General features: G+C 32.2%; 1 protein-coding gene across 1 annotated transcript in view; it reads right to left on the reverse strand.

Moving 5' to 3' along the window:
• The window catches only part of Rfx3 (regulatory factor X3), a 305,603-nt gene that overhangs the window by 35,381 nt on the left and 247,236 nt on the right, over positions 1–22,986 (reverse strand). The window contains exons 8-14 of the mRNA XM_077797836.1: positions 22,710–22,831; positions 20,924–21,036; positions 16,843–16,958; positions 16,185–16,339; positions 12,079–12,176; positions 9,068–9,217; positions 2,249–2,457 (exon numbers count right to left, since the gene is read on the reverse strand). Of these exons, the coding sequence (XP_077653962.1) occupies positions 2,249–2,457; positions 9,068–9,217; positions 12,079–12,176; positions 16,185–16,339; positions 16,843–16,958; positions 20,924–21,036; positions 22,710–22,831 (963 nt within the window). The remainder of the gene's footprint in view (positions 1–2,248; positions 2,458–9,067; positions 9,218–12,078; positions 12,177–16,184; positions 16,340–16,842; positions 16,959–20,923; positions 21,037–22,709; positions 22,832–22,986) is intronic.

Here is a 22,986-nt window from a genome sequence, read left to right on the forward strand (position 1 = left end):
TGTTCCCAAATATGAATATTGAATTCTACCATGACCTCTACTCTTGCTGCATTTACTTTGAGCACACAATGACGATGCTTTCCAAGACTTCCCTGTATACTGAGGAAAAACTAACATTTCTTGTTAACCTAGAAGTGCCTTCACTAAAGCACACTAGTGGGTCACGGATTCAGGCAACATCTTGACATTGTACTCTCAAACTATGTGAGCTAAAGAGATGAAGCAGAACTATGGAATTATATACATTATATATTCCATTGCAGACACAAAAAACCAAACAATAGCAAAACACTTCCAGACTTTCCTTCACTGCATTTTACCCTAGGCTATACACTAGAAGATAATTTTTAGGAATTAAGGATAAGCAAACTAGATATCCAGTGAATCTGTACCTCTACTTCAGTTTAAGAAGTAAGAATAAAGTTAGTTGAGAAAGAAAAGTCACTTAATGTAAAAAAGCAAGTAACAAAAATTAAAAGACCTCTGGGTTCCATTTTTATAAAGGTGGGTAAAACAAGGTACAAGTTCCAAAAAAGAGTCTGGATTTACTGGTTCACAACTGGTGTTAGTTACTAAATTGTTATTGCTTATTTGTATGCTTTCCTTCCTTATCTCTAGCTTTGGACTCACCAATGATGCACAGACAATGACCACAGTATACCCACAGTCATAAACATGGGTATGTCCTATGGTTACTATTTTCTGATATGTTCATAGTTGCACAAGATCTAAACTAGAGATACACCATATCTGTAAGTAGGTATAGCTTTCAGGCTTAAGTCAGTGGGGGCTGTCTTTATTTAAAGAAGTAAAAACATGAACTCTTACCACAAGAAAAAATGCCAGGATTAATAATATAAGTTATCTAACTTGTAAAATATAACTATCTGTCAATTCCATCCCACATATATATAGTATAAATGTTAACCAATACAGGTCAAAGATGATGTTTTTAACTCTTTGGTAGAGCTTTTGTCAGCTGCTCATCTCAATTTGATTTGCTATCACACATCCTATAATCAGTAAATCTTTTCTCTTTTGGGGGTACTTCTATTTGTACAGAAACATTAATTTCTATCTACATTATTTTAGTCAAAAAGTGATTCATCCTATCAGTAAGCTATGTTACTATCTTCCAGATTACTGGCTGTGCATCAGAACAACCAAGATAGCATTCTGGAGGGAAAAAAGAAAAAGGCCCAATCCTGACTATCCCCACTCCTAATCACTACTTCCTGACCACCAAGACTTTGATTTAGTAGGTCTCAGGAGGCACCTATATTTTTTAAAAATTTTATTTTATTGGTTCTTCTTAGTTATACATGACAGTACAATCCATTCTGATAAAATTATACAAGCCTAGGATATATCTTACTCTAAGGGAATTCCTTTTTAGTTATACATGACAGTACAATCCATTCTGATAAAATTATACAAGCCTAGGATATATCTTACTCTAATTAAAACCCCATTTTTTGGGTGGGCATGCTGGTGGGGTTCATTTAAGTAATTTCATATGTATACATAAAACATTATACCAGATTAATTCTACTGTCTTTCCTATTCCTATCCTCTCTCCCTTCTTTGGTTTTCCTCTGTTTTTTTTTTTTAATATTAATTCTGATTTCTGATATGTAGCCAGGTTTAAAAACAGTTGTAATTGATTGATTAATTGATTGGTCTGGAGCATGCATCAGAATTATCTGGAAGGTTTCAAAACATGGTTTGTTAGGCCTTACCTCCAAAGATTCTGATTTAGCTAGGCTTGGAGAAGAGACCAAAGATTTGCATTTTTAACATGTTTCCAAGTGATACTGATGCTACTGGCATAGGGATCACAGTTTGAGGATCATTGAACATGAGAGCAAAACAATAATAGTGTTAATGCTCAAGATTAATACATGTTGCATTAAGGGCTGTATATTTTTCTGACTATTGCTGAACCTATCCCAGAATAGAATCTCAGATTATCCCTTCTGAGGTCTTCTAGGGCTTTGAGTCCTAGGATTTCCTTTCCTAGAACACCAAAGTAACTTCCTTAAATCTCCTGCTTCAGTATCATGATATTGTAATACATGGATTGGGCTGAAGATACTTACAACAGAAAGTTCCTATAAAGTCTAAACTCATTTCTTTTGTCTGAAAAGTGCATGCACGCACGCGAGCGCGTGCACACACACACACACACACACACACACGCACATACACATACACTATGAAGAAAACTTAGGGAAAATTAAGATGATACCTGTAGAAAGACCATTTCAGTAGAAACTGCCTGGCGGCTTTAGGAAAGCTGGGTCTTCCTTCATAGGGTTTCAGGGCTTGCATCATTACATTGTCAAGCCATGCAGCCCACTGCTCCAGTGTGCTCTGCTGCTGAAGAGTCATCTTGAAGTCTGTTTCTAGTCTCTGAACCATGTTGTCATCACACTGGCACACCCAGGAAGCCTGCTCCTGGGACAGTTCACAGAGAGCAAAGGAAAATTTCAACTCAGCATCTTTTCATTGACTGTCAGTACACAGAGCAGACACAAGTGGGAAATTACAATAATAGCTTCAAAGAGTTAAATAGATGAAGGAAATTAACTTGTAGATTAAAAAAAACTTTTATCAGCATGAATGGATTAATACTGCTCTTGCTCATTATGGTATATGAAAAAGTTATGTGACTTAAAAGTTTTATTTGAAAAAAAAATAAAAGTACAACTTGGTATTTCCACATTAGTTGTATGTAAGAGATTAGAATACATGACTACTTAAGAAAAGTAGAATTATGAACCTATAGTATCTAAGTTGTTTCATCCTATGCTTTTAATACTGCCTTCAAAATTTCTCATTCCCCATCAGATAAAACTTTAAAAATGATTCATATAAGAGGATTTAAAATAAATCAGATGGATACATAGATTCAACAGTCCAAAAGTGGTCTCTTATGATTAAAATAAAAGCGAACACTGAATGGTACTAGGTAGAAGCATATGCTGTGGGAATTTGGAGATTGGGAACAAAAATCTCAAGGGTTATCAAAGCAAAACTATGAATGCAAATTAGTTCACAGAACTGAAAACAACAACTCCTCTTTTGTGAAAATGTTGACATGCTACCTGCCAAAATCATTTGGATATTGCAATTTTCCTTCTTATTCTGGTCAGGAAGTTTCATGTTTGGCCATAGTAAGGAAAATAAGAACTTTTACAATTACTTTTCAGTACTTGCCGTAAGTTCTATGATGTTTCTAGTGCTGTGTTTTATTTAAAAATTTTTAAAAAGAACTATTCTCTCAAGGCTAAAATATAATTATTTGGTAAAATAATATTTATTTAACTGATTGAAAAAAACAGATTTTAATATCTCAGTTCTGAATCAACCAAACTGACCTCAAGCAATTAATTTAAATCTTTGTGGGCTTGTTTTTCTAAACATAAAATTAGAAAAACAAATTTAACAAGTATTTTGAAAGTGGGTTTATTATGCCCAGATAACTTTTCCAAGATGAGTTTCTTGAACAGGTGTCTGAAGGTCCTAATTCTAAAACATAAGACACTACAAATATGTAATATTTTAAAATTAATTAATTTATTTAATGTAACAATATATGACAGCAGAATGCATTTCAATTCACATTACACATACAGAACACAATTTTTCATGTCTCTGGTAATACACAAAGTAGAGTCACACCATTCATTTCTTCATACATGTACTTAGAGTAATGATGTCCATCTCATTCCACCATCTTTCCTACCCCCAAGTTCCCTCCTTCCTCCTCCCTCTCCTTTGCCCTATCCAAACTTCATCCATTTCTCCCATGCTCCTCCTGCCTCCCCTTTATGGATCAGCACTTCTCATCAAAGAAAACATTCAGAATTTGTTTTTTGGGATTGGCTTACTTCACTTAGCATAATATTCTCCAACTCCATCCACTTACTTGCAAATGCCATGATTTTATTCTCTTTTAATGCTGATTAATATTCCATTAAATATGTATTTTTCTAAAAACAGTGTCGATAGCTTTTATTCTATGTTCTTGGAGAACAAATTCATTCAATTTGACAATTTCAACAGAATAAAACTCTAATCTCATTCTTTTAGTTCTAGCATCTCATCTGATCTTATAGACTTTACTTATTCAAGGGTCATTTCAACCTAGAGACATTTCAAATGCAGATTTCCCCAAATTCAATTCATTTTATTTTTCCACAGAAACCTACTACAGAGTTTTCCATGTCTTGACTGATAATATCATGTACTATCTATCATTCTTTCTTTTCTCTAATTAATTATCAGTTCTTCTGAATGTTACCTCCTAAATATTACTTTTAAATATTGTGAATACACTATAATACTATTATAGAAAAATTGAAAATATAAATAAGGAAAAAGGAGCAAAATATTACGAATACCTAAAAAGAAAAGATAGCTATATGTTGATGTATAAACATTTCAAGCTTTAATTGCATATAAATATGTGTCTATGAATATTTCATAATATGTACATATGCTATATTATGTACACATGTATTTATATTTTACTATATTTGTAACATACTTATTCTAAATACTTACACATAATTATGTATATTTTATATTATTTATGCATATGCAAATAACTAAAATAAAAGAGGATTATAAGATATCCTACTTAATGATATGTAACTGTCATTCCATGTAGGCAAATATACAGCTATACTTACTGTTGAGTGAATGAATTTTTATATAACCAATCCTGTATACTTAGACATTTGTTTGCCCCAAAATTTTACTATTAAATATAAATCTGGAATTAGCAATCTTGTAACTATATTTTTACTTACTTTTTCACTTATTTCTGTATGACAAATCTACATAAGAATAGGTTGATATATTAATATACAGTACAAAATGACTTCCATAAATTTTATATCAATTTAAGAGTCCATAAGATTACCAATGAAAGAATTAAATACATTGAGAAAAGTTATAGGGAAAGGTTATGTATAGCTTTTCATGAATGTCTAAGCATTTTTTCATTGTGATAAAAACATAACATTTACCATCTTAATCATTTCTCAGTGTACAGCATAGTAGTATTAATATATGTACTTTGTTGTGCAAGAGATCTCTAGAACATTTACATCTTGCAAACTGAAATGCTTACCCTGTAGGGGAGGTTGTTTTTTGACTTGGGCATTGATAAAGGAGAGTAAAGAACTTAATGGTACCATGGAAAAATATCATTTCAGACTCACTATATATGTGGAAATTAGTTTTTGCCAAGAGACGATGATAATCTAATACCTAATTTAGAGAATAAAACCACAGTACAATCATCTGGCTTTTCAAACTATTTTTCTACTATGCTTCATTTTACTACTCCCTAGATTGAATACATGCTAACAATGGATGACACTGTAAATATTTCTTTGTGAAAGAAATTTAGACATTTCCATTTTATAGTTGAAAAAGCTAAGGATGAACACTTAAAGATATTCTTAACTTACATAAAAATTATATCCCAAAAGATAAGTAGTCAGGAACTTCCAAATCAGAATGCTTTTTAAATATAGAAATGCAAGTATATTCAATAGTTAGGTTATCAGTCCACAACATCCAATTCATTTAACACATAATATAGATGAAAAACTAACAATTTATGCTCAAAAAACCAGAGAACTATACCTCTGTAATACTATCAATTAAGGCAGAAAGAAAACCAATTATACTGCAATAGAAAAATTATCTTGAATGCATGAAGAAAGATGATTTAATTAGAGGAGAATGAAGTAGAGAAAGAGATTTATGGGTATCCAATCCTGAAAGAAACTTTCAAGCTCTTAGTATGTTATAATATTGACTCCTACATTTCAAATTAAAGTCTCCTTATTCCAAGAGCATTACCCTTACATTTGTCAATCTTACTAAGGTTAATCTTAGAATATACAGTAACATATCTCAAATGAATAGGGGATAGTGATAATGATGGAATGGGAAGCAGGGACACTGGGGAAATCTGGAAAAGCTCAGAACAGAAAAGGAAAAAAGCAGGAGAGTTAAAGACAAAATATGCTTCCTGGAGCAAGAGACCACTCATTAAAATGAAGAGAGCTGAGACAGGTAAAATGTAGGGTGAAATGAAGAGCTCACCATTATATTCACAGTCCTCTGAAGAAAAGAAAATGTTTTGGAGATCAGGTGCTTAATAGATAGGTTTCAGCATGGATGACTGACATAGTGGACTCAAATAAACTTGATAATTTACATCAGAGGAAGAAAAAGGTTAGGGTAGCCTCCAAGTTGCTGGGTGGATGATAAGTAGTAGAGCAGACATATCATTGAGCATTTATATGCAAAGGTGTTCTCAAGATTGGTGTATATAACCAGGAAAGAACTCCTTTGTATCAATACTTCATAAGATTGTAGACATGTACAATTACATATGTGAAAATGATGCTAATAAAACATTTAGCAACATTTTCAGATATTATTAAAAATTATTATTAGAAATATTTTTCTGTTATGGAGCTTAAATTACTTTCTGAAATTAGAAATTGTCTTGCTACTTTAACTTTTCTTAAGGTACACTTAAACATATTTGAAATAAACATCAGAATACAAATTTTAAGGCAATTTCTGGTAGTCATTCTCAGTAAATCAATTAATGTAAATCCACTGAAATATGTAAATAATAGATTTGTAAACCCAAGATGGTTTGTTCTTTTAATGGTTATGTGTTTGCATGTGTATATGGATATGTGTATATTTGCATATAGAGATCAATCGACAGATTGAAAAAAAGTTATATACACCAAAAATTTGAACCCAATCCATGAAAGTCACAATGAACATAACTAATTTATTGTACCCTAAAAATGGACCCAGCCCAAACAGTACTTTTAATATATTTTAGGTGATAAAACTAGGCCGAATGTAGAGATGTAGTCATTAATATTTTTTTTTGTTAAACACAGTATTTTCAACAGCTTTGTTGAGAAATAATTCACATAACATACAATTCACCCATTTAAATAATATGGTTAAGTCTTTTTTTAGTATATTCATAGTTTTGCATCCCACTCCACTATCAATTTTAAAACTTTCTCATTTCACCCAGAGGAAATCCCACTTCCCTTGTATCTGTTGCCTCCCAATCTCCTTAAACCCCCAGCCCTAAACAATTACCAATCTACTTTCTGTCTCTATAATATACCTATTCAGAGACTTTTATAGAAATGGAATCAAGCACGTAGTCCTTTGTACTCAGCTTCTTTTACTTCTGTTTTTGAGGTTAATTTATATTGTGGTAGAAAACAGCTTCTTTTCTTTTTATGCCCCAATAATATTCCATTATTTAGACATACAACATTTGCTTATCTTTTTATCAGTTGATGGACGTGTGAACTATATGGCTCATATGAATAATGATGTTATGAACACCTAAGTACAGGCTGACTATTTCTAATTTGAAAGTCCAAAATCTGAAATGTTCTAAAATGTGAAAAGTATTAAGTATTCCATGCTTAGAAAGTTTCAGACTTTGGGCATTTCAGATATCAGATTATTGGATTAGGAACACTCAAGTGGTAAAGTCTATTCAAATATTTCAAAATCTGAAAAAACTCTCAAATCTGAAATAGTTCTTGTTCCAAGCATTTTGGATAAGGCATACTCAATTTCTATAATTTTTCATATGGATATGTTTTCATTTCTCTTGGTATATACCAAGTAGTAGAATTGCTAAGTCACACAATTACTCTGTTTATCTTTCTGAGGAAATGCCCAAAATTCCAAAGTGGATGCAGCTTTTTGCATTTCTATCAGCAATGTATGAGGTCCCACTAATTTCTCCACATCCTTACCAAAACTGATTAAGGATTTTTTGTTTCTTCTTTTTTCCTATATTTATTCTAGTGTGTGTGAAGTGGTATATCCTTATGTTTTTTGACTTGCATTTCCCTGGTGGCTAATGATGTAAAGCATCTTTTCCTATGATTAGAGGACATTTGTATATTTTCTTTAAAGAAATGTCTACTTGAATTTTTGCCATTTTTTAATCAGGTTGAATTTCTATTATTGGGTTGTAATAGTTCTTCAATATTCTACACAAATCCTTTATCAATCCTTTATTTTGTATATGCTACACAAATCCTATATGATTTGCAAAATTTATCTGACATTCTATGGGTTGTCATTATACTTTCTTGGTGGTATTTTTTGAACTATTTAAACTGATTATATTCAGTTATGAAATTTTTTCCTTTGTTGCTTATGCTTTAGATCAATAATGGTATTAATTTTTATTGGTATATTTTAGTTGTACATCTTTATGGGATTTGTTGTTACATATTTGTATATGCATACAATATAACAAAATAATTTGGTCAATGTCAACAATGGTATTATCTTTATATGGTAACAATTAGCTTTATTATTTTGTATCAGAAATAAAATATCTGTTAGAACTCTATAATAGTATTCCTAAACTATCAGATTTTAAGGTTTGATCATAAGGTTAAAATATTTTTCATTTAAACTATCAAAGAAGCCCTATTTATTGTATGTTATTCTTTTCAAGTGAAGAATACTTCCTAGGCATCTTTAGTAAAGTTTGAAATAGAATTGTTTTTAGTTCTTTCAAGATGCATTACTGTAATAACAAATATCCTTGTGCTTGACATGGTGCAAATTACTAAATAAGTAAAAAACAATCTAACGTAAATGTTAAGGTGGGAAAACAAAGCCCTGAGTAGTTAAATAACATTCCCAATATCCCAGAGATAATAAATGGAAGATGTTAATTTCTTGTCTAATTTCAGTGACCATGACCTTCATTATCCTTTAACTATTCAGCAAACCCTGGTGATACATTATGCTGCCTTCTAGGACTATTTATCTTAGCAGACTACACCCACAAAACACAGGTGCAATAAAATCAAATAAGGGCAAAACTCCCCTCTTTCAGGACACTATGAATGTAGCTGCTCCTTGTGTATATTTGAGGCTTTAAAGAAAAAATGATGTTCCTAATTTAGAAGAACAAATTGGGTATCTTTCTTTTAAATACATGTCATGTAAGAAAATGGAGTACCTGGACATTGGCAAAGTCGACTCGGTTGAGGTCATTGAGCATCTGGTTGATTTGAGAAGTGTTCTGAAGTACTGCACGAGCTGCCTGGGCCAGGTGATTGAGTGACGTGTATCTTCGCAGAGTCTGGGCAAAGGCACTTACAGCGGCAACCTGTAAAGAAACCCCAGTCAGTTGAGAATATTTTTTTCCTTCAGTAAAAGAAGAAACGACTGCAATCTTCAAATCTTTTTTCCCTTGCCAAAATTAAATGTTTCCCTTTGACACCTAGTTCCCATTCATTTGGTGAGAGAGTTTACTTGTAAATTATAGCATTTAAATCTCTTAAACCAAGAATTATTTTGCTTTTGAGAATGTTGAGGTCAAGACTAAAACAAACTCCCACACTCTTCCATAGCATTAATTAAACCAATCTTGCAAGTAACTACTCATCCACAGCAAGAAATGATTTTGTCTATGGAAGTAGAAAAAAAGTTGGTTTTCATTTCTTTTTTTCACTTTTTTTTTTGGACAGCCAATTAAAAATAGGCAGGTAAAAACATATATATATATATATTTAATTTGGAAAACTCAACCAGAGAGTGCAATTTTTAAAACTGGATTAAAAAATACTTTTCAGAATTCTAACAATCAGATTCACTCTTATGGCCTTTATTATAACAACTTGGATGGTTTTAAGGCAAAATGAGGGAACTCAATTTTTTATTAGTTAAGAAATTCATCAAAGACAAGCAAAAACAACTCTTTCAGAATTTGAATTTCTTTAAAAGGGTTATCCAGGAAATTTCCATTTGCCCCTCAAAATTTGCTTTCCATTCCTCTCCATCCTGCTCTGTGCCCAGAGAAGCAGACATAAATGGACTAAATTAACTATGTCCTTTGCCCTCTAGCTTCCAGTTGGAAGCACTGTTAGGAGACTGGATGATTGGAGAGTGGTCAGAGTATTTATTCCCACAATCTTTGCTTTCTTCCTGCTTGGACAAAACCTGCTTTCCTTTTCTAAGGCTACTATGGTCCTGTGGGAAGGAAGGGATTTTCTAATGCCATGGCTCTCACTTCTTACCCTCTTCAGACCTTAGTAATACTTTCCACTACTGCTATCCTGGAATGCTTAACCATTCCTCCTTTGTTTTCTCATCTCTCATACCTTTGAAAATAAACTCCTAAATTCTCAATAATTCCCCACTTTAGATAAATATACCATTGTTCTTGCTGAAACTTGAATTAATCAGTTTATTTTGAAAGACATCAAAGATAATACAGAAGAAAAAGAAAGAAAGAAAAAGCAGTCTGGATAACTAATTCTCATGATTTCATGGAGATTTGTTGCACATACAGTAGATGTAATGATTACCTTTAAAATATGTTAAAAACTAACATATACAGGAAGATATGGTATTTCATTGTTTATGGACATATAAGGAACAAGCTATAAAGTCAATTGGCTGAGTGACACGATGTTCACAGGACAAAGAATGCTCTATCTTGATTGTGAGATGTTTTAGGACTGTATGAAACTTGCAGTGGTACCCAAATATACTCAAAGAAGAGTCTTCTTCTTTTTTTTATGGTTTTGTATTTTATACTGAGTACATTTTATGTGTCAGGCACTGGGTTAAAGTGACTCATATACATCACTTTGTTCAACTGTTACAACTATCTTATTAGACACACATTATGATTTAAAGAAGGTAAGTAGCTCACTCAAGTTTGCACAGAAATTCCATAAACTCCAATAGACCCAGGCATTTTGATCCCCACTGACAGAGTCATTGGAAAGCTGCTTCTTCAGGGTAAATTATCTTCATTGATAGAACAGCTAAAAAAAGACTGCCTATCAGTGACAGTGGAAGGACAGAGGGTACCCTCCACCATGGAAAATCATCTAAATCAACCTTGGAGGTTAATGAGATGGACAGTGTTGTAGCCAGATTGCTACCACATTCACTCTGATGACACTGGGGGATGAAGTACTTTCACCTTTTGAGGTACTGTTATATATATGACTGATTATGCAAGTTGGAAAGAATTCTTCTGTCATAATCAAATAGCACCTTTCATTTCCGTGTGGCTTGAAGAGAATTTTCTGCCATGATGGAAATGCTCCAGATATGGTAGCCACTAGCCACATGGGGTTACTGAGCACCTGAAATGTAGTTAGTGTGACCATCAAACTAAATTTTTAATTTCACTTAACTTTAATTTAAAATTCAAATGTAAACATATAAATGTAACTAACTCTACTGTATAATCAGCATAGCTGTAGAGCAATAAATGAAATGTTAGTGGACACCTAAATAAAATGTTGCCTTCTAGATGGAAAGCTTTTTTATTTTTTATTTTTGACAATGGATATTGAATTCAGGGGTGTTTTCCCACTGAGTCACATCTCCAGCCTTTTTTAAATGTATTTTCTCTAGAGACAGGTCTCCATAAGTTGCTCAGGGCCTGGCTAAATCATTAAGGCTGGCTTTGAAATTGTAATCCTCCTGCCTCAACCTCCCAAGCTGCTGGGATTATAGGTGTGTGCTACCAGGCCTGAGAGAGATAGAAAGCTTTATTGAAAACCTTGAACCAAAGTAGAAAGAACTAGAAACTACCTCTGTTCCCCAAAAGACTTGTCTGTTATACGAACTTCAGCCTATCAACTTTGTCTCTAAACTGAAAGACTAGATATATTATTGAAGTCTGATAATGAATATAATAATGGACTAAAAGCTGCAAATGGGATTTATGGTATCTAAAATAAAGTACAGAATCAGTCCAATCTTCATATGGTGATATAGTTACAGGTTAACCTAAACTAATAGGACCAGTAGAAGATTACCTGGAGATGAAAATTCATAATGCAAGCAATGTGAAATATCTCTAGTAAAATATCTTTAGACTAGAATATTCATATCTTAAGCTATGTTTAATATTATATATTCCTGATATATACCAAATCAATTATAACTCTTCACTTAAAGAGAACTTTCTCTAAAAACAAAAGAAAAAGCAGATACAAAGTGTACCTTGGTTTGTATCATTCTCTGTGGAATATTGTTCATGGCATTGGAAAGCCAACCTTCAAGGCTTTTTGCAAAATTTCGAATGGCTTGGGTCAAGGCACCTAAATGAAAATAAAGGCAAAATGAAAAAGATACCGAAGACTGTTAGTCTTTATGCTGGAATAAGGGAAAACACAAGTATATAATATCTAATATAGCATAAAATAGAATTTATATTGTCCTCATTGATGAAATTTTAACCTTATTGTGAAATTCTCAAAGTATCCAAGAATTATATTTTGGGCTATTTAATTTCTTTTAAGCTATTTTGTTCCCAATATTAAGATACTTTTTTTGGAAATGAAAACATTCAAACATTTTTGCTTACAGCAACATATACCAGTTGTGAATATATTTATGGTATTTTCTCTCTTAGATAAAACACTTTTTTCATTATTAGTTTTGTACTCAAAGGCTATTTTCTTTATAAATTCTTCATTTTAATTATTTTTGAGTTCTTAATCTATTTTCATTTCTTTATTTAAAAAGAAACAATGTGCACACCTTTTTCTTTTTCTCTTTTTTTCTATACATCTATTTACACTAGAATCTATGAATAATAGTATTTATCTTTCACTTGGTGAAAAGTAAGGTAAGAATTAAAATTGACTCAAAATTTTTGGATAACTATTTTCTACTTCATTTGGTAGACAGACATCAGTGTGATAAAACTGTCACCTAAACCAATAAGTTCATTCAATATTTTTCAAATATTTGTTAAAACCTGAAATTGGGATAGGTCTAAGTGACAGAAACTTTTATGGTGGTAATAAAAATGATCAGAAGCTTCTTCATTCATCACTGACAACTGACTATTTTACAAAAAGGAATGTGATTACTGAAATTGCTCAACAAGTCATTCAGCCAGTAGTACTTTTACCTCCTCTGTGCCCTTAGCTCCACAGTGTGGGGAGCAGTTTTAGATATTTAATGAATAAATGCTTCAAGAACTCAGAACATAAAATTAATTTCTGCATGTTTCCTACTATATGGTAGATATCAAAATATTATAGTCTACTATTAGAAATTAAAAAGTTACATTTTTGGCCAACTGCTCCCAAGAATATAACATCAATGATACGATTAAATTATTTGATTTTTCTTTCCGTGCTCTAGTGAGTCTGACATACCTCTCTATTACCTTTGTAAAAATAGATTTTAAAAATATTTTAACTCACTTAAATTATTTGCAAAGGATATAAAGTTTTCTATTCCAATAAAAAAACAACTAAGTATTTTAAAAAGATCTATTTAATGGTCAAATGACAGAAGAGACTGAAATGACCTAAATTTTGATCAGGAAAACACTCAAGAAGTGTGGACTTTTAACCATGAGAATTGGAAACTCTGAATCAGAAATTTCTTGAGAACTGATCTTTTGGAATCTCAAAAGTTTCCCACATTAGCCAAAAAAGAAAAAAGAAAGAAAAATATCTTTCTTTTATGTTATGTACTAGAACCATGGAGTGCAGGCATGAATGGAAATGAAAGAGTGAAAAAACCTTAACAACCTTTTGAAACTCAGTAAAATTTTGTTCATGATTCAATTTGGCAATTTGCATTTTCCATGTTTCCTACTATTAATATTTAATATTTATTTAATCTAAAAATATGAGAATCTATATATATTATTTTAAAAAATTTATATGGGCCTTGTTTTATCTATACAAACTTTATGTGAAGAAGATAATAAAATAAAAAGATGTACTCTGTATTTTAAATAAGTTTTTAAATTTTATTTTTTAGTTGTAGGTGAACACAATACCTTTATTTTATTTTCATGTGATGCTGAGGATCGAACCCAGTGCATCATGCATGCCAGGTGAGCTCTCTACCTCTGAGATGCAACCCCAGACCATGGATTTTAAATAATTTTAAGGTTTTACTGTTTTTGTACTAAATGACATTCTAGGTCGCCTTTAATTATATTCATAACACTTAAGTGTGGCCAGTTGAGTTCTTATACAATATTTTAGACTTATTTTTTTCATTTTCAGATAAATGTATTTTAGAATACAGTAGCTTCAAGCTGACTTTAAATTAGTGTGATGTGCAGACTTTTTTTTTTTTTTGGTTAAAAAAAGAAATCCCATCTGGACAGAAAATGGTAGAGTGAAGTACTAGTAGCCAGGAAAATACATTTTTTGAAATATAAAATTAAGTTTGCTTGCTGTATAGGGATTCACGTAAGATCAAAATTGTATAGACTGATTCCAACAACTTTTAAAGACTTACAAATGAATATATGGCTTGAAATTTAAAATTTATTCCAAAACTGACTTGTCTCAACCTACTCAAGGTTAGTATTCAAATTCATACAATTAGAAGACAGATATTTAAATTGTGTTCGAAGTTTAATTTTGGTAAGCCTCATTGCAGAATGGGAATTAAATTTGGTAGGATGGTACATGAAATACATTTCATAATTTCAGAGAAGTTATTCAGTTTTCTGCTAAGTGTAGAGACCAACTACAGAATAAACTGTTTTTCAAATCAAAATTTGCAAGACAAAGGACAATTGTATTGTGTACTTAAAATTCTAAGACTTAAAGTCAACTAAAATTGATACATGACTTAAATTAGAGCACTGTTAAGGTCACAAAGTCTTATGATGCTAATACAGAAACAAAATATTTCAAAACAATTTAATGAATATTGACATTGATTTGCCTCAAAAAAGAAAGCACTCACTACCATGCCTTCTTGTATTTCATGAGGAAAAGTGAATATTAGCAGTAAGATATTATAGGTTAATGCGCTACCCTATGCAGCTTCTCTTAAACATCTCTAGAGATAATCACAGGGATAATCACAGCACAGGGAGCAGGAGAGAAACAAGGGAATCAGATTCTGGAGCATAAACCAGTAAAGAATTTACATAGTGAAATTTTTTCATGACAATATCACTTTTCATCACTCTTTAGTCAGGAAGCTTGGTGCAGATAATAAGAAACACATTGGCAATTTATAAAAATTGGGGACGATGTCAGTGGATTTCTTTTGTTTTCACTTATTACTTCATAAATTTATGAGGGTGTTCATTGATATTATATGTAAATATATCCAAGCATCTACTTTAAGGTGGTAGGGAATTCATACCTCTTTCTTGTTGCCTGTCATATTTGGGGGGAGAAGTATAAACATATAACATCTTTCCCTTTTCTTCTACTACATTTATATGCTTTCTTAAAAAAATTAACAAAAATCATCCGTGAACAGTGTACTTGAAGTGCATACTTAATCGCCAATTTCACAAGCCAAAAGAATGCTTTTACTTTATTAATGTCAGGGAATAGTGGAAACTGTACCATTTCTTTAAAAGTAAAGGATCACCATTATATGCTTATACTGATGCAGGCAAAAAATAGTTTCATCTGCTTCTATCAGTATTTGTAATAGCATTTTTACTAATCATTGGAGAAAATAGCTTTGTTTGTAACAAGGCAGTTTAAAAAGCACCATCACTTAAAAAGGTAATCTAAGCTATCTATGTAATTCCTACTTGCTTTATAGTGGAAATACAATGCTTGTGTAGTTACATAGATTTTTCTCTTAAAATACCAGTTAACCATTATTGCTAATAGGAACCAAGTTTATAGTTCTTAACATGATGTAGGTGACAAAGAAAATGCTTTTTTAAAGAAATTAAACTTCACGGAAGACCAAGATAAATTCATTTCATATCAAAGGTAACTATGGAAGGGACTGATCTGCAATTACAGATTTTAGCAATTTTTTGCTATATGAAGGGGAACTTGTCCTTGAGTAAAATAATTTTTCATGGTTGCCTAAAATGGGAGTGTTCTTACAATTAGTTTATAGGGCTGGCACATCTCTAGGTTGGCTTTTTTAATCTAAAGAAAGTGAAAGATTGGAAAACAGATCATTTTCCCCCTTTTACTACAGTTTTGCTCTAGGCTGCTTTCATGCAATATTCTCTGTTGCATGTTTTCTATTTGACAAATTTAAATAAAATTAGGATCATTCCAGATTGCAATGTCACTTCCCCAAACTTCCTGGGTGGAATGTATCAGAACAAAAGCATCCGTAGTTGTCTGCATTTAACTTACTAGGAATAGGTCTAAGGACGTCGGGGATGAGAATCTCCACCAAAGCCTGGTACATCCCATGGTCACAGTTACACATCCATTTCAGAATAGACTCATGTTTGCACAGAGTTATCAGCTTTGCTTTCGGTAGTCGACTTTCTATTTCACTCAGATTGCTGGTGTGAATAAATGTAGCAAATGAATAGATGGCAAATGAGGATAAAAAAGAAAATGGACTTTAAAAATAGTTTATCAAATATTACTGAGGTTAGAACTATACCACCACTGTACTGGTGCCATATGGCTGGATTTATATTTATATTTATATATATATATATATATAAAAAATATTCCCCCAGAGTTGCCTATACACATTAAAATTTTCTGATGGTCTGAAAGGCAGATATGATAGCAATTTCATGAGGATGAAATAGCTCTACTGTAGTCCCCCATATCAATAAAAATGGGAGCTATATGTGTGTGTGTATAAATATATATATACACACACACTGAAACCTCAAGAGAGCAGTTTGTGGTTTATTTCAAGGATGGCCAAAGCATTAATCTATTCACTTTATTTTATCAGTAAGGTTCACAACTGGTATACATATCTCTAATTCATTAGCTGTAACACCTACTCAGTCATGAAAATGAATTGGAAAAGCATATTGATTCTGACCTTGATTCGGTAATAGTAGTGCCATCAGTTGGAGTAGAGGGAGAATAGCGCCAGAATGTTTGCCACAATTTTTCTATCAAGCTAAATTGAAGATTCACAACAACATCCAATATTGCCTATAAAACAAAATGGTATCAGTATTACCTCACAATATTACTTATGGGGTAGGTGAAAGAGCCTAATGAGACTTTATATGGTAAATATCTCATTGGGTTCATAAGTTAACAAATAGTGAAAGTGAATTAAATTTTACCAATGGAAGTAAAGGAAACAAAGTGATTAACTAGAAAATAAAAGGAAAAATAACTCTTGTAAAATTAAGCAGGATAACTTGTATTCCTTCTATAATGGCATCATATCCTAGCCTTGCTTTCACCTTTCTTTTCTTCTCCATTTTTATGCTTGTTTTTCTTTTCTCCATTTTCTTCCTTATTTTTATTGTGTTCCTTTACCTGCTGCTTCCTTCTGCCTCTATGTATTCTCAGACCAGGAACAGTATAGCAAATGATCAATTCACATTAGTCCTCTTTGGGCTAAGTGACCACTGGTCATCAAATGGGGCACAAGAGTGTAGAGGTGCTTCTCTATGGAAAATGGAGTTAGGGTTGAATTAACTCTTGTAAGGCCACTGACCAGGATGTTACTAGCCAGAGAGAGGCTTTAACAAAGTATACAGTCATCAGGCCTTCAGAGGATGGCACCTATCTGGGTAGAAAAGGATACAAGAAGCACCCTCCTTTGGTCACACAATGCCTTCCCTTTAACACCAAAGAATCTAACCCATCTCTGCACACTCCCTGTAGAGAGCAGCTTTAAGACTAACCCCTTTTTATCCCCAGGGTCCTCACCTTCATTTTCTCCTTAATTTTAGTTTCTAGAACCATTTTCCAGATGCATCAAGGAATTTTCCTTTTCTTTATTTTCTTCATGCTTTTTATTAAATGATGCTAAAATATATTACTTGTTCTATTAACTTTGATGATGACCAGATTTAATCTCAGTCTACCATTACAATTAATTTATAAATTAGCTGTTAGATATGAAGCCAAAAGGACACTTTTTTATGAGAAGACACACGATTCTGTGAATATTTTGAGCCTTTAAAGACAGAAGTAACTTATATGCATGTATAATGTGGAGTCATCAAAAATTGAGAACCAGAATAGGTAAAAGAGCCCCATCAAGATCTTCAAAATTCACGGAAGGCAGAGAAAATGGGCCAAGTAGAGTCTGTCTGAATATTTTGGGAAAAAAGAACAATAATTTATACTCTAGAATTTAATAATTATAGAATTGTGCTATTTATGTAGAGATAGCCCTATCCATGATACACAGAATAGCTGACTTAAAAACCTAAGACTAACTCAAACATTAAAAAAAAAATCTGTTTAGAGTTACTCTTTTGGGAATGAGTAGGGAATGCTGCAAGTAGTTAGTTGGACAGTGAAAATGAAGTCAATACATTCCTCAGCAACATTCAAAAATATAAAACTGAGCTTTGAGCAGGGAGTGGCAGCATTTGTCTGTATTCCCAATTACTAAGCAGGCTGAGAAAGGAGAATTGCAAGTTCAAGACCACTCTAGGAAATAGCAAGACCACATCTCAAAAAAAAAAAAAAAAAAAGAAAAAAAAGTTAGTAAAAATTAAAACAAGCCCTAAAAATAAAGGACATACAGATGTCCCTTAGCCCAAACAAAAATAAAAACTTTCTCCAAAAGCAAATTATTATAGTTGCTTTCCAAAAATGCAGTTTAGGCATACCAAGAGATATCTCTAAGTGTGAAACAGCTATTAATATTTTACATACCTCTACTATGAGACTGTTGTAAGAACACTATGTATATGTTAAAAGAAAAACATATAGCTGGAGCAAATTGTGTAGAAAATTGTACTTGCTCCTTATATAACAAAACTAGTGACATTTATGAAATCTTTGATAAACAAATTATGAGAATTCCAAATAATAAGCAAAGTAGGCTTATTAGTCTTTCTTTAAAAATATAAACTGTAGGAAATGTGCAATAAAGTAAGGCAAATAAAGGGGTTCAATGCATCTTATATTCAATATATCCTTGAATTAAATAACCTCAAATAACTCTTTTGAAAAGGACATCAACATCAATCTCATTTGAGGCAGTTTTACAAATGAATAAAACATTTTATTATTTGTCCACCCACTTTAAGATATAAATTAAAATAATTCATATTCCACTGCCTAAGGGCAAAGGATTATTTACAGGATTGGACATGAGATTTAGGGAGCTGTATTTCAAAAATGTAAAAGTCTGAGAGGAAAAAAATAATTAGAGTATTTCTTTTCTATGTACACCACCCACCCCATGAAAAGTGGCACAGGCACTTGTGACTTTGAAATGAATAGGGATTATTTTATGGGCCATCATTTTCCACACAGATTAATTATTATACATGTCCTATCTCTTCATGCAGAGTGTATTTATTCCTGACAATTGGTATGTTCATGAAAATTTTATAATCCAAAGCATATTTTCATCTTATTGGAGGAGTCTCTTACTTAGAATAATCATACTGCAATTCTTTAGGAAGTACTTACTGTATATCTTACTGTATATTTATGCTCAAACTTACATTCTGAATAAATATGAGAAACTTTTTTTAAAAATTCAAACTATATTTTTACAGGCTGGTTGCTTAAAGCAGGGTTCATTTGAGCACAGAGAAACAAAAACTTGTTTAGAAAAAATCTGTACACAAACTTTCATTGAATTTGATGACAGCTGTAGAAAGAATTTTTCCCCATGTATATAAGGATAAGCCGGAAATTTTCTCATCTTGGCGAAAGCACAACAGTCAAAGGTAAATGACACTAAGAAATGTTGGGAACTGGTAGGGAACACTGAAGAACATTTCTGGCACATACTCTACTAATAAGGAGAGAATTCACCCTGGTTGTCAATAACTTAGCATCCTTGACGAATACTTCGATTCACCCAAGCAATTCTTATTTCTGGAGTGGGAAAAAAATCTGTGAGTGTTATAAGCTGAAACTTCTTACTGCACATTGCATTGTTAGCAGTCAGGAGGACTATCCCAGATATTCAATGGATAATCTTCAACTTTTAAGCAAATAACAAATACCCTTGGAATACAGCTATTTAAATTCTAAATAGAATCCTCTTTCAAAAGAAGAAGCACTTAAGAAAACTCTGTAATCCATGATGCCTTCCCTACCAGGTGAGCTGCAGATTTATTAATATGCTGGCATGCAGAGAGCTCACCTTTTAAACTACATCATGTGGGAAGGACAATAGGAACAGGGATCAAAAACACCAAGAGAAACTTAATTGACCACAAAAAAATGAAACAAAATTAGAGGCTCAAGTTCCCTGGAAGGAAAACCTGAAGTGCTTTATTGAACATTTCTAGAAATCATTTTTAAAAGAAATACACCATGGTGTAAAATTCAAAAGGATAAAGGACACACTAAAAAAATCAGTCTTCTGATTCCCAGTCACTTGGTTTCCTTTATAAAGACAATTACTATTAACATTCTCCTGTTCTTTCTGGAGAGATGTATATATAAGTTCTCTTTCACTTAAAAGAAAATATGCTACATATAGTATTACACTATGATTTTTCCTTTAACATTAAATCCTGGCACTTGTTCCATTTTAGTATATTTAGAGTTGTCTGTTCTCTGGCTGTACAGTACCAGATTTTTATCTAGTTCCCTATTAGATATAGCCAACCTTTTAAATTAAAAAGAGTAATGCAACAAATTCCCTATACACTTGTCTTGTCACCCATATGTAAGTATTTTTGTAGGATAAATACCTAGAAGTGGAATTGCTGCATCAAAGGATTCAGATTAGGATAGGCTTAAGAAATGGAGAATAAAATGTACTCTCACTTTCCTGCATTCCTCACCTCTCCACTCTGAGACAAGAAAGAAGAAAAATGAATTTATTAGTGCTCAAAGAAATGCTCAAAAGAATTAGTACTAACTTCATGTGTACTCTAGGAATAAGCTTGATTATTTTGCTTTAACAAATTTTCTGGCAAAACTTAGTGCATGTTCATACCATGTTTAAAAAGACTTACCTCACAGTGCTCTCGATAAAGACTCTGCAGTGACTTGATATCCTCGAAGGTAGTACCATCTGGCAGAGAAGAGATTTCAACTTCTCCAAACTCTGGAAGTGCTCGAGATGCATCTGTTACCATGACAACATAACAGAAAAAAGCTACTGTGGATGGTGTCAATTACAGATTAATGAGGAAAAATTTCAGAAGACTAAAAAGAAAAAAAAATTTAGAGGTCAGAGGGCCAAAGAACAAGGACTTTTCAAATTAATATTTTGCAAGCAAAACTTAACAACATGATCAGCACAAAATATAAGAATAGAGGTACACACTGAGGAATTTTTAGAAATCAAATTTTCACTCCAGTTATATCAGAAATCCTACAGCCCAGGCCTCTATTAAAAGAAAATATCTCAAGCTTGCTGGTACCAAATTTAGTTATTTTCATTATCATGCTACTTAACTGCACAAAAAATAAATGTAGCCTTAAATTTATTATGTTCAGATAATATAATCAGAAGCCAAGAGAGTTATGAAATACAAAGAAAACCACAAAATAAAGTTAAATTTAACAACATTAATTTGATATAATGGATGATACTATTGTCCTATAACTAAATTATCTCTTGTAACATGAACATGGGATCGGCTGTTGTAGTACAGGATTTTTTGCATTTGATAGGCCTATTCCAACATATATTACATGATTGGTACTTCGCCCATTATTCTTCTGCATTCAAATGACTGTGAAACTTGCCTCCACACAGAGAATAGGGACATGATTTAGCCTTCCCTTGAGAGGAAGGCATAATTTACATAGTCTCTTTCTGTTCTTTTTTTTTTTTTTTTCATTAGCTCTGGACAATTATCGTAAATAAACTTTGGTGCTTGCTTTATCATAAACTCAAATATAAATGTGGCAAGTAAAACTGCAGAACTGTATTTAGTTTTAGCTTTTAGGCAAAATTCAGGACATGATTTTATTATTTTTTGACATTATTTGAAATTAATTGAAAGCTCAAGGGTCCAAAAGACTATATCTGAGGACTTTAATTTGGGAAATACTGCCATATTTTCAACTTCAGTAATCATTCCAATTTGAGAGTCTCTTCCAGTTGTCTTTGTTGGAAAGTGCACATGGATACATATATACGCACACATAGGCACATACACACACACTCTCTGACCTATGCAAGTTGATATGTTGTATGAACACTATGCATGCTCATTTCCAGAAGAATTCTGCATTAAATTTAACTGCTACTTTTGTTCTTAGGCTATGGCAGTAATATGTAAAATGTTGTAGTTCTACTTCCTAATTCTTTCAATAACAAGAAACATAGATACTATCTAAAAATTACAAAAATAGAAAGTACTAGGATCAATGTAAAAGAATAAATTACTTTTTAAAAATTTAATACAATTTTCTTCTAATCTGATACTGTCTGCAAATACAACTTTGTATACAGAAAAAGAGAATTCGTTTTGGTCCTTGAAATAACTACTGCAAGTAAACAAAGCATAATTTTAATAACATAAGCCAATTAATATAAATTCTGGAAAATACTTTTATAGCCTTTAATGGATTATGCATTTCAAAGTCCTACTTTGCTCAAGACTTTTAAAAATAAAGTTCAAGTGGGAAAGTAGAGATGAACTAGAACTATATGATGTACATAGTTTCAACACCAAAACAATCTTTCTATGTAATTAACATTTGTAACGGACATTGTACTGGGAGAAAAGACTTATTGTTCTCTTCAAAATCCCAAGAGCAACTAATAGGCAGTACACCTTAACATACCTAAAAACTGTTGATGATGTTGACTTTGGGCAATTACAGTTTGCTCAACAGATGTGCCTGTCTGCTGACCACTTCCTGTGAAACCATCTGCAACCCCATCCACTTTCTGCATAGGCTTGTACCTAAAAATATTAGATGGAAAAAAAATTATTCCTTACTTTTTTGTACTATCCCAAACTCCAAGGCATTCAGTTGTAATCTGTCTTCCTTAATGTCTCATGATAGTTGTAGGAATTTTTTTCCCTTAACAATTTCATAAAGTTAGGATGTAGGCATT

This window comes from Urocitellus parryii, chromosome 4 (genome assembly GCF_045843805.1).
Source record: "Urocitellus parryii isolate mUroPar1 chromosome 4, mUroPar1.hap1, whole genome shotgun sequence".
Taxonomy (NCBI): domain Eukaryota; kingdom Metazoa; phylum Chordata; class Mammalia; order Rodentia; family Sciuridae; genus Urocitellus; species Urocitellus parryii.